Source organism: Peromyscus leucopus, chromosome 1, assembly GCF_004664715.2.
Source record: "Peromyscus leucopus breed LL Stock chromosome 1, UCI_PerLeu_2.1, whole genome shotgun sequence".
In the NCBI taxonomy this organism is placed as follows: domain Eukaryota; kingdom Metazoa; phylum Chordata; class Mammalia; order Rodentia; family Cricetidae; genus Peromyscus; species Peromyscus leucopus.
In genome coordinates this window covers 148,978,418-148,995,156 of record NC_051063.1, presented here as the reverse complement: position 1 = coordinate 148,995,156, position 16,739 = coordinate 148,978,418, and the positions used below count along the sequence as shown (strand labels likewise).

The window sequence follows — 16,739 nt, the reverse complement described above, 5'->3', positions numbered from 1 at the left end:
AACCACTGCTCTAGGACTTATAGATAATTAATTGTACTGAACCTTTATACTTCTTACCTTAAAACACAAGGTATTAATTTATATAACATGTTCACTGTGGTGTCATTGCATATAAATGTGGCATTAGAGCTTGGGACACAGATGCTTTAAGAACAGCATTACTTTTGAAGGTATTTATCAATGCTAGAGATGATACTTGAAAATAATGTCTTAGAACAGCTTCAATTCTACTTCATAGAAATTGGATAACACAGTATTTGTGTCTTAATTTTTCTTATCCATATGTACAGTGATTCTTAGTCTGGAGCAACACAGTTATTTTTGAAGTTGATATTTTTATGTAAATCCACTTCCTATCTGAAAACAAAAACCTAAGTCCTTGAGTGTCAGCTACAGAGCAGTGATCACCAGGCTCATTAATGAGATACCCTGTTTCAAGACAGCAGCGCATAGGAAGATTTCCAGTCAGTCTTGGGAGCCTGCTTCCGTTTGCTTGTGGTACAGCCCAGGTTTTCATGCTGCTTTCTTCTGATAGGAGTGTTTTGTTGACTGAGTTAGACTTTTGCAAAAACATGGTGCCTTGGGCTTGCCAAGTAGTCAGCTGTACAGTTGGTGATCTGACACCTGCACGAGTTACTCTTGGGATCCTCCCACCTTCATTTCTTGTGGGCATCTCCAGTCTATAAAAGTTGAAGTTCTTCATGTTTTCTTCTAATCCAGTCCCTCTTATTTTCTTATAACTGGCTGATGCAATTGGATGATTAGTAATGACTAAAAATATTCAGGAGCACTTTTTAATAGTGCATCCTTCTAACCCCTCCTCCTTCAGCAAATTCTTCATAAGCATAGTTCTGGCCAAAGTTTTCCTTAGTTTCCTCATAGGGTAACATCCTTTAATATCCTTCCATGCTGTTACAGAAGCATAAACTACATCCTTAAGGTCAAAAGAAGCCTGAAATTTCCATACACTGCAGTCACAGTTCCCAGTTCCCAGTGAGTGAAAGATGCTCAGTTACCCTCTCTTGAACCTCTGGATGGCACCTTGACTCATTGGCTGGATTAAAGAAGCCCTTTTTCAGGCAGGTAGGTGACAAAGGTGTTTCCACAAATAGGATCTGAAGTTAGAGACTATCTCCTGCAGTTATCTGGAAAAGACCCTCTTATTGTCTTAGGCAATGTGAGGTTTTCTTTCGTGTCCAGCATCAGATGAGTAAGAACCATTTCTGAAAGAATCAGTAGCCATCCAGACACTTGAGTGAGCATCCTGAGGTACAGGGCAGTGCGTAGCTCCAAAGGCTTCAGAGCAGTTGCTTCACACAAACACCTAAAAATGCTACTGTAATCCAAAGCTATCCCATTAAAACATGTACATTTTTAGTGAACTTTACTAAATTTATCCTAAAAAGGATAGTAATATAGACCTTAAATTAGTATTTTAGAATTCATTTTAAAATCTTTTTTTTTTTTTTTTTTTCAATACAGGGTTTCTTTGTGTAGCCTTTGCGCCTTTCCTGGCACTCACTCTGTAGCCCAGGCTGGCCTCGAACTCACAGAGATCCACCTGTTTCTGCCTCCTGGGTGCTGGGATTAAAGGCGTGTGCCACCACCGCCTGGCTTCATTTTAAATTCTTCTTTGAAAAAAAAATATGTAGTCTGCAACAATTTGGAACAGTGTAGGAATTGTCAGTTTGTTGCTTGGGTGCTTGTAGAGTTCTCAGTGTGACTATAAATGATGTGATTGATCTTGTCTCTGGAATGCTACCACCAAAGCAGCAGAAACTGCCTTGTTGGCTCCCTCACAGGCTCTCAGGGTCAGAGTCTCCACTAAGAACAACCTCAGTATTTTGAGGTTACCTTCTTTATCCTTCTTTGCGACTTCTAATTCCCACGGTACCATCACAGTGGTAGGCTTTCTTTGCATATTTTGACCATTCTTACTATCTTTCTTGTAACTTGAGGTCATTCTGAGTGCCAGTTTGGGGAGGGGGTAGTCAATTACATATAATAGCTCTAAAATATAGTTTAGGTAAATAGTTACATTCTAGGACTAGATATATAAAATAACCATAGAAAATGCCGGGGTCTAGAATGCCTAGGGCCTAGGTTCATTTAGTCTGTTGAAGAGCTGTGAGTGAAACCTGTCAAGTAGCCATCAGGAAATACAGTCTCCTAAGATGACTCACTTTGATCAGCTTGCTGCTGCAATCCTTCTAAGTGGTCCTCGAATAGAGCAGGCCTTGGGGGCATTTTAGGGAGCACTAGAATTTGCAGTCTGTGCCGTCAGATTACTTCTCATGATGACCTCCAAAGAAGACACAGAGCTGATGACAGTGTAGTCAGTCCCAGCTACTAAGAAACAAACAAGAGAAACCTGGAAAGTAGCACATACATACATACATACACAGGACCCCAAAATGCTCTCACGTTAGGCTCAGAAAATCTGTCTATTCATCAGCAGATCTAGAGAAATAATCTCAAATAGTAGAGCATCCTCAAGATGGGTTCAGAAATTCAGAAAACTAAACATGAACTGAGTTGGGGATTTTCTGTCCAAGTGCTAACCCCCACAAAAGAGTGTGTTCGTTATGTCCGTGTCCTGTGATGGCTGTCCCGTTTAGTGCCAAAGTCTGTGGTACAGCGCTGAGTAATAGCAGTGCTGGCTAGAAGGCACCATTTCTGTCTTTGGTTTTAATGTTAATGCTGTTTACTGCGGGTTCTGGAAAAATACTCTATATCAAGTTGGAAAAGTTGTCTTAAAAAAACAAAAACAGGTGTTGAGCTCTACCTCAAGTTTTTCTGTACTTACTGAACTGATCATATGGGGTGTTTCCCCCTTTACATTTAGTAATATGATGAGTTGCTTAATGCTTTGGAACGCTGTATTGATTAGTCACCTGAAAGTCCTGTGAGTCAGCCAGCACACTTTCTCTGTGTTATGTTCCATAGAAAGTACTGAAGTGGAGTGTGGTGTGAGGATATAAGCTAATTAGCATTATAATTTTTGTCAAACCCTGTTAAAATCAGACTCACTGGCTAATTCTAAAGTACAACCTTGTAAGGGGTAAAATTCAGAATTCCTAGCACAGCACGTCAGACACTTGGTGAGCTAGACTAGCACTCTCCAGTGATGGAAGTATCCTTTTTCTGCACTGTCAGGTGGGGTACCTACCAGCTCCATGTGGGCTATTAAACACTTGAAATGTCCTTAGTATACCTGAGTGACTGGCATTAGTTTCATTTAACTTTTGTTTTAGTTGATATATAAATGGCCATTGTGGCTGGTGAGTGGTCCCATTCTGGAGTAGCACAGATCTAAAGTCTAGGCCTCATGTAATCTATAGCTGCTCTCCCACCATGTCTGACTTCCCTGCTCCAGCTGTATGGATTCCTTGAAGCCTTACCATCATCCCGTCCCATTCCCTGCTCAGCATGCCCACCTCCTCCTTACCAGCTCCCTGGCAACTTTTGACACTTTCCTCAGGATTCTGTCAGTTCAGCATAGATTTCTTGCCCATCCCTTTCTACATCTCTATTGTATATAGTTTATTTAGTGCTCATAATTTTTACACACACTCCCTACTGGCCTGCTACAGCTTTCATAATAATAGATAGAAAACTTACCTTTCTGTTCTCACACTTTAATAGTTCATCATAAGTTCTCCAAAAATATCTGTCTTGTACCAAGAGTTACTAATTAACTTTGAGAATTAACCATTGAGAATGGGGTGTAGCATGTTCATGTGATAATTAGGTATTTTGCTTGGCCACAGGAAAGAAAAAAGCTGGAGATGATGGTAAATAAACAGTTATGTGAGGGATCTCTATGGCCTAAAGAAGCCATTTAGATTTGATTCTTTTAGAAAAGGAGCATCATTGAAAGGTTGGGGTGAGAAGCCAGTATCGTGAAACCATTCTTTTGCGTGAAAACACCTTTGGCGTTGGTGTAGTACAGCGTCAGGTCAGGAATGTCAGCCTAGGAACTGCCACTTAAACCTGTGGCAGTGAGGCCCTGGGCCAAGAGGGGTCACGGCATCACCCCAAGGCACATCAGACTGGCTGACACAGCTGTTCCCCTGTTTGTCAGATGCTCCCAGTCCATAGGGATGCTCCTGTCTTTGGCAACACTCCTTGCTAAGGAGGTGAAATCTAGACTCACCTCCAGACTCACCACGTGGGATAGTGCCGTAGCTTCTAGTGATGCACAAGCAGCTCTGTCAGCTTCTCAAGTTGAGTAGCTTTACAAAGCCAAGAATCATCTAGTGAACAGATGCGAACGTGATGCTAGAAAAACAAAATATTTGAGGACGTGAAAAATGTTGGGTGACTCCATGAACTTCCTACCCCAGTGTGGGAAAGTAAGCAGATGGCAGATTCACCCCTCAATTTGGAACAGTGAGGGAATTGAGGCTCAGAAATAGTTTCCATAAATTGGTAGGAATGGGAGAGAATTGGAAAATAAGGACAGTAAATGGAGACAAAGTATGGGCAGCAGACATTGTTCATTATATAAGGAAGTGCCTAGAAGAAAAAGAACAGTGTATGTCCCAGCAGCGTTAGCAACCAGTGGGATGGCATGGAAGTCTTCAGAATCAAGTTGGCCTGCTGCCTGTAAGCACAGGGGAGATAAAGCCAGTGGAGAACAGGAAAGGAAAAGGAGTCTGGGCAGCAGCAAAGAGCTCGGCAAGGACCAGGAAAGAGAGACGTGAAAGATAAGGCAGGAGGTCTCACCTCAGGGTATGCATGTGACAGAAGACAGCAAGCAAATGCTGGCGGAGAGGGCATATAGTTCAACCAAATTAATATTGCTTTTCCCACAGCCAACAAAGTTAACGGAGTAGCCTCAGGAGCTGGAGGAGTATGGAGTGGAGCTGGCGGCAGCAGCAGCCCGAGGACGCCACTGTTCGAAACTTACTCAGACTGGGACAGAGAGATCAAGAGGACAGGCGCTTCCGGGTGGAGAGTCTGTTCTGTCAACGAGGGTTACATGATATCTACTTGGTAAGTCTGATTTTAACACACACCACACACACACACCATACCATACACATACACACACCACACACACACATACACACACACACACACACACATACACCAGATACATATACACACCACACACACACCACACATACACACCACACACACTCACATACACACCACACCACACACACCACACACACACACCACACACACACACCTAGAAAAAACTTCTGTGAAGAATAATTCCACTTTCATTGATAAGCTTACCAGTTATGGTTAATACCTGTTTTAAATAGGGTTTAAAGGATATGTTATTTTAAAGGACATTGTAACATAAACACACCATCCATAGTGTTCCAAAGATGTTGACAGTAACTTTTTATTATTGTTAGAAATCTAGTAAGTATTGGTTTACAGTTTTTTGTTTGTTTGTTTGTTTGTTTGTTTGTTTTGGTTTTGGGTTTTTTGGTTTTTCGAGACAGGGTTTCTCTGTGTAGCTTTGCGCCTTTCCTGGATCTCGCTCTGTAGCCCAGGCTGTCCTCGAACTCACAGAGATCCACCTGCCTCTGCCTCCTGAGTGCTAGGATTAAAGGCGTGTGCCGCCGCCGCCGCCGCCGCCGCCGCCGCCGCCGCCGCCGCCGCAGCCGCCGCCGCCACCACCACCACCACTCAGCTGGTTTGCAGTTTTCTTACAACTGTCTTTTTAAAGTTGATTTAAAATTCAGGAATGTCTTACACTGAATTTGAGTGGTGTGTCCCATAGGCCTTGGTAGCTGGAAGGTTTCTCCTGTCCCACCCAGCCCCATGGTCCTGCAGCCACTTATAAAATAATCACTCAGAGGCTTTTATTAATTACGAACTGGATGGCCTATGGCTCAAGCTTCTTGCTAGCTAGTTCTTATAACTTAACCCATTCCTATTAATCTATATGTTGCCACATGGCTGTGGTGTTACTGGTCTGCTGGCAGCGGCTGGCATTTCCCTCTCCTCTCCTTTCTCCTTTTATTATCTCTCTTCAGTTTTCTCGCCTGGCTCCATCCTGCCGTGCCATAGGCCAATGCAGCTTTATTTATCAACTAATCAGAGCAACTCATATTCACAGCATACAGAAAGACATCCCACAGTAGGCCTTTTAATGTACGATGTTCTTGTCCTCCCCCTGTTATACTTATGCATTTACAGACAAAGCCAAGGTGTTGTTCTGTGGAATCCCCCACATTCTAAGTATCCCTGGCTCACCCCTGTGCTGACCTTTAACAGGTTCTTCTGCATCCTGCGGAGTAATTGACCCAGACTCGCTTTTGCAGGAATGCTTCATCAGGTGGTGCTGCCCCCTGGGCATCCTGTCCAGTCTCTAGCTTGCTTGCTCTGTGTGCACTTCCTCAGTCTCCCTGGCTAGCTCACTGTATCTGTGCATGTCCTTACTGTGCTGACTGACTGACAGGCCTTAGGGCTGTGTGCTCTTCTGTCTAAGGTGAAGTTCCATTTGTATGTCATGCTGCTTTTGTGTCCCTCACTTCTTTTCACGGAATGGGAATCTGCTATTTCATTAATGGTTCCTGTTGGTTATAGCCTACTTCTCTCATCTTTCTGCTTTCTAGCATACTTTTCCTCATCAGCTCAGAATATCACGAACTATGATTCATATGAAAATAATGTGTGTATATAAATATAAATGAATAAATATCTTTCTTTTACTCAACAATTTTTAGAATAGTGAGCTGGTGCCCTGGAATTCTTTAAAAGTGACTGGGAATTTTTGTTTCTTTGTTTAACATAATTTAGTATTGGTGAAGTTTTGAGAATGCTTTGAGACCATTGAAGTCTCCATTGGCTTAGAATCAGCTTTCTTGGGGGCAAACTTGTGCTATGGTGTTATCACTGGCTGGTCCTCTACAAGGGACTTGTCAGTGTATGGGTCTGGGAAAGGTACTCTGGATCATGTAGTTCTCCTCTTCTGCTGATTTCCTTTGGATTACCTTTCTGGTCAGCTTGTGCCAGTGTGTGTCCTGAGAAGCCATTGGCAGAGCCCGGACAGGCCTGCCTCCGTCTACCTGCTGGGCTGTATGGAGGAAAGAAACGAGGAAGCTTTACAGAGCAGTGAGCTTACCCCCCAGTGGCTGTGTCTGAGAGTATCTGGGTGAAGAGGGTAGAAGAGGAAGACAAGGAGACCGTGAGCATCTTTGTAGATTCACAGGCTGTCCTTCTCACTGTAGGATTACTGTGAAGAGACGCCATGACCAAGGCAACTCTTACGAGAGGAAGCATTTAACTGGAGGCTGGCTTACAGTTTCCAAGGCTTAGTGTGTTACCATTCTGGTGAGGAGCATGACAGCATGCAGGCAGGCACCAGGGCAGTAGCTGAGAGCTCCATCCTGATCCACAGGCAGAGAGAGCACACTGGCCCTAGTGTGGGCCCACCCCAGTGACACACTTCCTCCAACAAAGCCACACCTCCTAATCCTTCTCAAACAGTGCCACTCCCTGATGCCTGAGCATTCACATATATGGACTCATGGGGGCCGTTCTTACTCAAACCACCACGCAGGCTTTGTTCTTTTGCCTGCCCTCTTCTTTCCCACAGCCATCAATACATGGCTCCATAAGTGAAGATGTTTCCTAGAGAGTACAGATGTTTAATAGTCATTCTAGAAAATCATTTGTATTGCTCTGTATTTTTCTCATGTTCAAATTTTAATTTTATGAGAATTGACCACATCATACATATACACTGAGAGGGATTATCAGTGCCTCCCATGATGCCATCCTACTAAGTGGCGCACGTTAAGAGGAGATAAATGTGTTTCACATGTTTCTGAGGTCCACAGAGCACATCATTGTGTCTTAAGTATGCTACTTTTTCTTCCTTTTTAAAACTCGGTCGTGGTGGTGGGGTATCTGTGCATGCGGAGGCCAGAGAGCAGCTTCAGGTACCATTCCCCAGACTTGGTCCACCACTGTATTTCTAGATGGAGTGTGCTAGTGGTGAGGCTAGGCTGGCTGGCCAGGGAGCTCCAGGAATCTACTTGCCTCTGCCTCCCCAGCCCCAGGATTATAAGCAGGGGCCAGCATGCCAGCTTTGTACATGTGTTCTGGACACTCAGGTCCTCTCGCTTCAGTGGCAGGGGCCTTACCGACTGAGTTGTCTTCCAGCTCTTTTTTGAAATTAAGTTCTTAATCTAAAAATAATGGGTTTTATTATTATCATCAATAATGTTATTTGCTTACATATGGGCCATTATATGTCGTTCCAATTCATCCCCAGCTCCCATGTTCCTCTCCTGTCCTTCTGTCCCCCCTTGATGGTCTCCTCCCCCAAGCACCTCCTGCTTTCACAGCCAGTGCTGTCCCATTACCTTTTCCCCTCTCCCACCCCCTTCAAATCTTCCCTCCCTCTCATGGTCCCCTTCCTAGATTTATGACCTTCACAAACATGCACCCCTCACGGATTTAAATCTAGGTTCAACATATGAAAGGAAATGTAGTGTTTGTCTTTTTAAGTCTGGCTTGTGTTGCTTAACAGAGTGATTTCCAGCTCCATCATTTTTCTGCAAATGTCATGATTTCATTTTTCTCTACCACTGAATAAAATTCAGCTGTGTATATGGACCACATTTTAATTATCTAGTCATCGGTTGGTGGGCAGTATCTTAATTAGGGTTATTATTGCTGTGATAAAACACCATGACCATAAGCAGCTTGGCAAGAAAGGGTTTATTTGGCTTACACTTCCACATCACTTTTCATCATTGAAGGAAGTCAGGGCAAGAACTCAAAACAGGGTAGGAACCCGGAGGCACACACCATGGATGAATGCTGCTTGCTGGTTTACTCCTCCTGCAAGTTTGCTCAGTCTGCTTTCTTACAGTACCCAGAATTACCACACCAGGAGTGGTACCCCTGCAGTGAGTGGGTCCTCCCATGTCAATCATCAAGTAAGAAAATGTCCCACAGGCTCGCCCACAGGCCCATCTGGTGGGGCACTTTCTTCACTGAGGTTGAGCTGTTGTGAACAGAGCAGCAGTGAACACGGTGAGCACTGGACTCACGTACGGCCTCTTTCTCTCCCGTCTAGCCTTCCAGAATACTTTGTCGTGCCAAGTTCATTAGCAGACCAAGACCTGAAGATCTTTTCCCCTTCTTTTGTTGGAAGAAGGATGCCAGTAAGTGACTTCTGTGGGATGTCATTGATGCTAATGTCCACTGTTTGCATCCGGTTAAGTGAGGCTTCTGCCTGTCTCCTAGTTCTGGTGCTGGAGCCACTCCAACGGCAGTGCTCTTGTGCGAATGGCCCTCATCAAAGATGTGCTGCAACAGAGGAAGATCGACCAGAGGTAGGTGAGAAAGGGTTCTCAGTGTACTTGGTATCATAAACAAAGCACTAAATCCCCTACTGATGGGAATAGTTGGTATCACCACACATGCTATATAAGGATTACCATTTTGAAAAGAATGACTAGACTAAAACCATCTTTGTTTGATAAAACACTTGTCTTTAACATACTTTCAAAGTACATCGATTTCCACTCGAGACACTTCAGGGTAAATCAAACTTCTTTCAAGTTCATGGGTCTTATCTAGGTAAATGAAGTCAGAATGGTTCAGAAATGGTTTTAATGGGTTCACACAGACAAGTTGGGCAATGTCTGTTAAAGTCAGCAGTAACCTCCTTGTCTGGCAAGAAGCTCCCCTCAGGAGTACTCACAGCCGCAGGCTCTCTCACAGCTGCAGGCTCTCTCACAGCCGCAGGCTCTCTCACAGTTGACCACAGTTGACCACAGTTCTCAATGCCCTGGTCCTCCACTGCCGCCCTTGTTCCTGGTTGGCCTGGTGCCATCCACAGGCCTGTCCTGTTCTCTCTAAACATCATCTGGGGTCTAAGGCCCCTTCCTCCTGACCTGTGTTCCTGTCTACGAAAGGTCACTGAGGGCCATGGTTTGAGTAACTAACACATTAATATTATCTCTAGCTTGACGTCTTCCATGTGGACATCTTCGAGGCCCTTGAAACTTTATATCTAAAACTGAACTCAAGGATATGGCCACCCCAGACTGATGCCTTCCTCCTCCTTTCCTTTCTCCCTGTGTGGCCCCTCAGGATTCTGACACTGTGTTTGAGATATCCTATGAACCCCCATATTGCCTCTCTACCCTCCCCCTAGTGTGTTATCAGTGCTGTCATTGTCTCTTTCTGGGTCGCATTTCATGGACTCCGACACCTGAAAATTATCCAGTCCTTTCACTGTCCTGAGAGATGTTCAACAGGCCTCTTCCCTCCTGGGTCACTCTCTTCACGCTCCTCCATGAACACTGGGTACCCCACCGACTTGACCCTCATCCATCTCAGTTCTGAGGCACCTGATAAGGAGTTCAGACCTCACTGTTGGGCATTCTCTGGTTTTCCTTCACACTTTCCCATTTGATTTATATGTGATGGCAGTTCAACTGCTGCCTGTCTTCCTCACTAGGCCCCATAAGGTGGCACCATTGTGTCATTAGCTAGGAAGTATAAATACTTGCGAATGTAAATGTTCTATCTTGAAATGGATGAACAGATACTAAATATTTTGTTTTTACTAGGATCTGCAATGCAATAACTAAAAGTCATCCACAGAGAAGTGATGTTTACAAGTCAGACTTGGATAAGACCTTGCCCAATATCCATGAAATACAAGCGGCATTTGTAAAACTTAAGCAACTGTGTGTAAATGGTAATAACATTTTTATTTTGTGCACATATATAATGGATGGGAATAAAGAATTATGTGGGAACTATCAGGGAAAGTGATGTTCCTTAAAAATATAGTAGAGAAATCTAAGGAGAGAGACAACCTCTAGAAAATGAAGTCTAAACCTCTTTTGGTTTCGTAGACAAAAAAAAAACAAACCTGCTAGATGTCCCCCAAGTCATGAAAGATGTAGCCTACCTTAAAGAAGCATGTGCTGTAGACAGAGCTTCCTGAGATTTCAGTGCGCATGCTTAGATTAGTGCCTCAGCCCAGCATGTTGTCTGTGTAACTTAGCTCTACTAAAAGTAGATAAGCGGTTGCACTGCTCTGGGCAGGCTGTCTTATGAAAGCATCTTTGGAGTGGGTCCTCTGGAGAGAAGCCCAGTGTCGCCTGAGCACGGGGAGAAGGGCTCTGTGGCAGGTCGTGCATGGTGCGTCAGCACTGTTAGCAAGAGTGGGGCCCTGAATGGCTGCTGTGTGCACCCTGGGCAGGGCAGTGCTGGACTCCAGGCTCTGTGCACACAGAGGGGACACTGGCAGCTGTGAGGTGGAGAGGTGGGAGGGATGGGACCTGGAGCCCCAACGCTGTTGCTTTCTGGGGAGCCAGGAGTCACCGGCTCTCAGGACACTGTGAGCTGTGCTTGCCAGGATTTCCCCCAAAAGGCCAGAAGGTAGAAGACAGGCCCTAGGGGAGTGTTTTCTTCTGCTTTCTTATAAAACTGTAACATGTCACCTTGGTACCGTGGCCATACCTGTGACCCCAGCGTTTGAGAGGGTGAAGCAAGAGGGCCCGGAGTTTTGAGTCCAGTCTGGGCTTTGTGGCAAGACACTGTCTTAAAAACAGTCAAGAATCAGAACATGTCTCCCTAAGTATTTGCTGAAGTAAACATGTGTCTGCTTCCTCAAAGCTAATTGATAAACATGCGTCGGACATTGTTTAGCTCTTGTGTTGACTATGTAAGACTAAGCTTATGGAACTAACGGCATTTTAATGGTGTTATGTGTGTATTACAGAGCCTTTTGAAGAAACTGAAGAGAAATGGTTGTCTTCACTGGAAAATACTCGGTGGTTAGAATATGTCAGGTTTGTCGACTTTTTAACTTTTTATTTTGAAATAATTATAAGCTCACATGAAGTAAAAGATAGTACAGAGAGCCAAGTGCCCTTCACCTAGCATCCGTCAGGGTAACTTCTTATCTAACTGGAGTGCAGCATCCAAACCAGATAATCAACATTGCTATAATCTGTAGATCTCATTAGTACCTAGTATAGTTCTGCCCTCTCCCCAATCTTCCCCTAATCCATGCCCTCTGACAACCACTGCTTGAATGTTATGTAAACCAGCCTCTTTTTAAAATTTTTAGTGATTTATTTATTTATTTATATTTTATATGCATTGGAGTTTTGTCTGTGTGAGGGTGTCAGGTCCTCTGGAACTAGAACTACAGACAGTTGTGAGCTTTCTTGTGGCTGCTGGGAATTGAACCCAGGTCCTCTGGAAGAGCCACCACTGCTCTTAACCACTGAGCCATCTCTCTAGCCCTCAGCCTCTTTTTTTAAATATACATTGATGAATTTCCCTGTTAATACCAGAATCATTCCTGTTAATACCAGAGAAATTCATAAAAATTGAAAGTATGTGTATATATAGTGGATGATGAGTTTTGCTTGATTTTAAACACTTAAGATATACTTATGCAGGTGGACAGGATGTCTCAGCAGAGAAAGGCATGCATACATGGTAGAAGTTTGATATCTAACGGTGTTTTCCCTTTCCTTCCAGAGCCTTCCTTCAGCACTCAGCAGAGCTTGTGTACATTCTAGAAAGCCAGCGTCTCTCTGTAGTCCTGCAAGGTAATTACAGTAATCCTGAGAACACCACCGCAGCCCTGTCAGCACTTAGATAACGCAATTGAGTCCATCTGAGCCGTCTGCTCATCCACAGCGCTGCTGTACCAGCAGACCCACTGCCGAGTGCGACTGTCCCGTCTCGCTGGCACACACACTGCTGGCAGAATAGAAGGGCAGGCTCTCCCACTTAGTAAACCCTTCCTCTTTGCTGGGAGGTGGGTCCATCCCTGACTGGACTGATACTTGATGCTAATTTGGGCAAGGCATCCTCTCTAATCTTGCTGTTTTTCTAATTTAGCTTAAATGCTTATTAACTCATATTAAATTGTGACCCTAAGAAAATAATTTGAGATCAAGAATTCAGAAGAAATAGCCAATAATTTTCTCCTCTTTTTTTTTTAATTAATTTTTTTCATTTATTTTACATCCCGACCGCAGTTTCCCATCCCTCCTCTTTAACAGTGAGTGTTCTCATCTTATTGGGATTGAGCCCCAGTTTCTCCGTGCACAAAAGGTTTTAGAAGTACTGAACCTGTTTCACTAACACTTTCAACGTGTGACTTTTTAAACCATTAGTTGAGGTGTGATGCACATTGAGTATGATATACTGATGACTTAGTAAATAGAGAACCTAGGATTTTTGTTTGTGATTGTGATCACACACATGCAATATCACCCATGTAGAGATCGGAGGACAACCTCAAGTGTTGGCCCTTGCCTTTCACCTTGGACAGTTCTCCTCTTGTTCATTGCTGTGTAAGCAGGAGAGCTAGCCTGCAGGCTTCTGGTCCTCCTGTCTCTGACTCGGCTCCAAGCAGGGGTGCTTAGGGATTCAGATGCTTGTACTACTTTATTGGCTTTTACTTGGTTCCAATGACCCGGGTTTCAATTACTTGGGTTCCAGTGACCTGGGTTTCAATTACTTGGGTTCCAGTGACCTGAACTCACATCACCAGGTCTATACAGCAAGATCTTTGCCCACTGAGCCATCTCCCCAGTCCCCAAGAGTCAAGTGTTAGAAAATTTTCATCACCCCAAAAGGGTTTTTTTGTGTGGTGGGGAGATAGGAAGTTGAGACAGGGTCTTGCTATGCAGTCCTGGCTGGCTTGGAACTTGCTATGTAGACCAGGCTGGTCTTGAACTCGTAGAGATCTGCCTGTGTCTTAGCACCAACTCACTAGACTACTTTCTGTCTCTATTGATATGCCTTTTCTAGATAGTTCATGTAATTGGAATCACACAGTAGGTAGTCTTTTGTCTATGGCATCTTTCATTTACCATAGTGTTTACAAGGTTCATACATGTCATATGTATTTTTAAAAGTTGTATCCCATTCTTTGTAAATCAGTTTATCTATTTACCTGTTGTTGAACATTAAGTTGTTCCCATATGGGGGCTGTCACAGAGTGTGCTGCTGTGAATATTCACACAAATGTTTTGGAAGACATGATTTTTAAGTTGCTGGGAAAAAAGGGACTTATTCAGTGTGACCACATTGGGAAGAGGGACAAAGATATCCAGCGATCCCTCAAGTCCATCTGACTGGGTCCTAATGTGAGATTAGAGTTAAATAGAGGGCCAAGGATGTGCACATCTAAGCAGTCCTAGTTGAGGTGTGGTTCCATCCAGCACTGACCCATCACTGCCTGGGCTTCAGTCTTATCCTATAAGGTGTCTGAAAAGTGTTAGAACTGTGTGAAGTCTCTTCCTGGGAATCAAGCTCACCCTCTGATAGCATCTTTCCCTTTCCTAGTTTAATATTACTAAGGAAATTCCCATTTCTTTGGGGTCCTTGTTTCAATGGTCTGATAGTCAGATTGAGAGACACACACATGTCTCTTTAGAATATCTTCATTTCTGCCGGACTAGTTACAGTTGGACCACATTTTCTTTCTCAGCACAGATTAGGATGCTGATTCATCTACATCCTTACCAGCACCATTGTCTATCTTATGATCACTCAGGAGCAGGTGAAGTGGGTAGTTTTTGTTTACATTTTTCCAACACATTTTCTCTTTCTGTCGAGTTCTAAGACTTCTCTGTGTGTGTTCTGGGTACAAGCTCTTTTAATCCTACACAATTGGTATTTTCTCTTACTGTGTCCTGTTTGTCCATCTTTTTGTCTTTTGAAACACTAATTTAAAAGTTTTGAAGTATAACTTACCTATTTTTATAGATGATGTTTAAGGACTATTTGCCTAACTCAAGGTCACAGGGACATTTCCCTGTGTTTTTGTTTTATAGAACTTTTATAGGTTTAGCTCTTAGAATTTAGGTCTTCGACCTATTTTGAATGAATGTGTGTGTGTGAGAGAGAGAGAGACAGAGACAGAGAGACAGAGAGAGAAGGTAAGAGGTTTAGATAGATAGAAAGGAAGGAAGAAAGGAAGGAAGGAAGGAAGGAAGGTTAAGAAGCTGAATTATCTCTTTTGTATGTGGATATTAAATAGCTCCAGTAAATAAGCCCTTCCACAGATACCATTTACTGTACTGAATTAAAGACTGTTAACATTATCAGTCCATTGATGGCTCACTATTATAATTGCCATTGTGTCGCGTTAGTTGAAGGATTCATACATTGTGTTATTCATCCTTATGTCTATGTAGTTGTAAGCTCTCTTAGCATCTGATAATTCCCTTCAGTTAATATTCTAAGGAAATCTCTTCAGATGTCAGATCGAAGTAGTTCTTAGATTCTATTCTGCGGCTGTATTGGACCACATTTTCTTTCTCAGCACAGTTGGATGCTGATCATCTACATCCTTACAGCACCATTGTCTATCTTTGATCACTCAGAGCAGGTGAATGGGTGGTTTTGTTTACATTTTTCAACACATTTTCTCTTTCTGTCGATTCTAAGACTTCTCTGTTGTGTTCGGTACAGCTCCTTTAATCCTACCAATTGTATTTTTTTACTGTGTCTGTTTGTCCATCTTTTTGTCTTTTGAACACTAATTAAAAGTTTGAAGTATAACTTATCTATTTTTATAGATCATGTTTAAGGACTAGTTGCCTTAACTCAGTCACAGGGACATCCCTGTTTTGTTTTATAGAACTTTATAGGTTTAGCTCTTAGAATTTAGTCTTCGACCTATTGAATGAATTTGTCTGTGTGTGTTGGTGTGTGAGAGAGAGAGACAGAGACAGAGAGACAGAGAGAGAAGGTAAGAGGTTTAGATAGATAGAAAGGAAGGAAGGAAGGAAGGAAGGAGGGAAGGAAGGAAGGTTAAGAAGCTGAATTATCTCTAAATTATTGTCCATTGATGAAAATCACTTATAAATGTCAAAAGTTTATTTTCTTATTTTATTGCATTGAGCTTATGTCAATTCTTCACACCACTACCACAGTGTCTTGAATGCTCTAGTTCTTCAGTAAGCTTTAAACCTGAGACATTGAACTATACAGCTTGATCTTTGAAATTGTTCTGGCTATTCTGGGTTATTTATATTTCTGTGTAATTTCTAGGGTTCAAAACAAAAAGGTCCACTGGAATGTTTATATGAGTATGTTGAATCCATGGATCAGTTAGGGAGAAAGCCGTCTGTGTGGAATCGGCTAAACCGTGAAGTGAATGTCTCCCCATTATTCTGGTCTTCCTTCATTTGTCAGCAGTGATTACAGACTCTACAGTTTACACCGATGTATTAAATCTCTTGAGTATATTTAAGGCATTCTTAGATGTTTCTGTGATTAGTGTTTTCTTAACTTCATTTCCAGGCTTATTGTATACTTGTTATATATTGAGTTCTTGTGCTCTTACTCATTTATTCAGGTGGTTATTTTCTGGATTCCTTAATTTTTTCTTGTGTTTGTGTGGTGTATGTATGTACATGTCCATGTGTATTCATGTGTGCAGAGGCCAGAGATCAACATGAGATGTTATTTTCATTCACTCTCCACCTCATCTTTTGACATATTGTCTTTCATTGAACCTGGAGCTCTTAGATTTGGCTGGGCTGGTTAGCCAGTGAGCTTCAGGGATCCACCTCTTTCTACCTACCCAGCATTGGACTTATAGGCTTTCCATGTGGGTGCTGTGGATCTGAACTCAAGTCCTCATGCTTACATGACAAACATTTACCAACTGAGCCATCTACCCTTCATCCTTGGTCTTTAATATACAAGGGCTACACCAACTGAGCCATCTACCCTTCATCCTTGGTCTTTAATATACAAGG

General features: G+C 43.0%; 1 protein-coding gene across 1 annotated transcript in view; it reads left to right on the top strand.

Moving 5' to 3' along the window:
• The window catches only part of Mtmr10 (myotubularin related protein 10), a 55,275-nt gene that overhangs the window by 23,453 nt on the left and 15,083 nt on the right, over window positions 1–16,739 (top strand). The window contains exons 7-12 of the mRNA XM_028872842.2: window positions 4,818–4,998; window positions 9,056–9,143; window positions 9,226–9,314; window positions 10,560–10,690; window positions 11,723–11,792; window positions 12,493–12,563. Of these exons, the coding sequence (XP_028728675.2) occupies window positions 4,818–4,998; window positions 9,056–9,143; window positions 9,226–9,314; window positions 10,560–10,690; window positions 11,723–11,792; window positions 12,493–12,563 (630 nt within the window). The remainder of the gene's footprint in view (window positions 1–4,817; window positions 4,999–9,055; window positions 9,144–9,225; window positions 9,315–10,559; window positions 10,691–11,722; window positions 11,793–12,492; window positions 12,564–16,739) is intronic.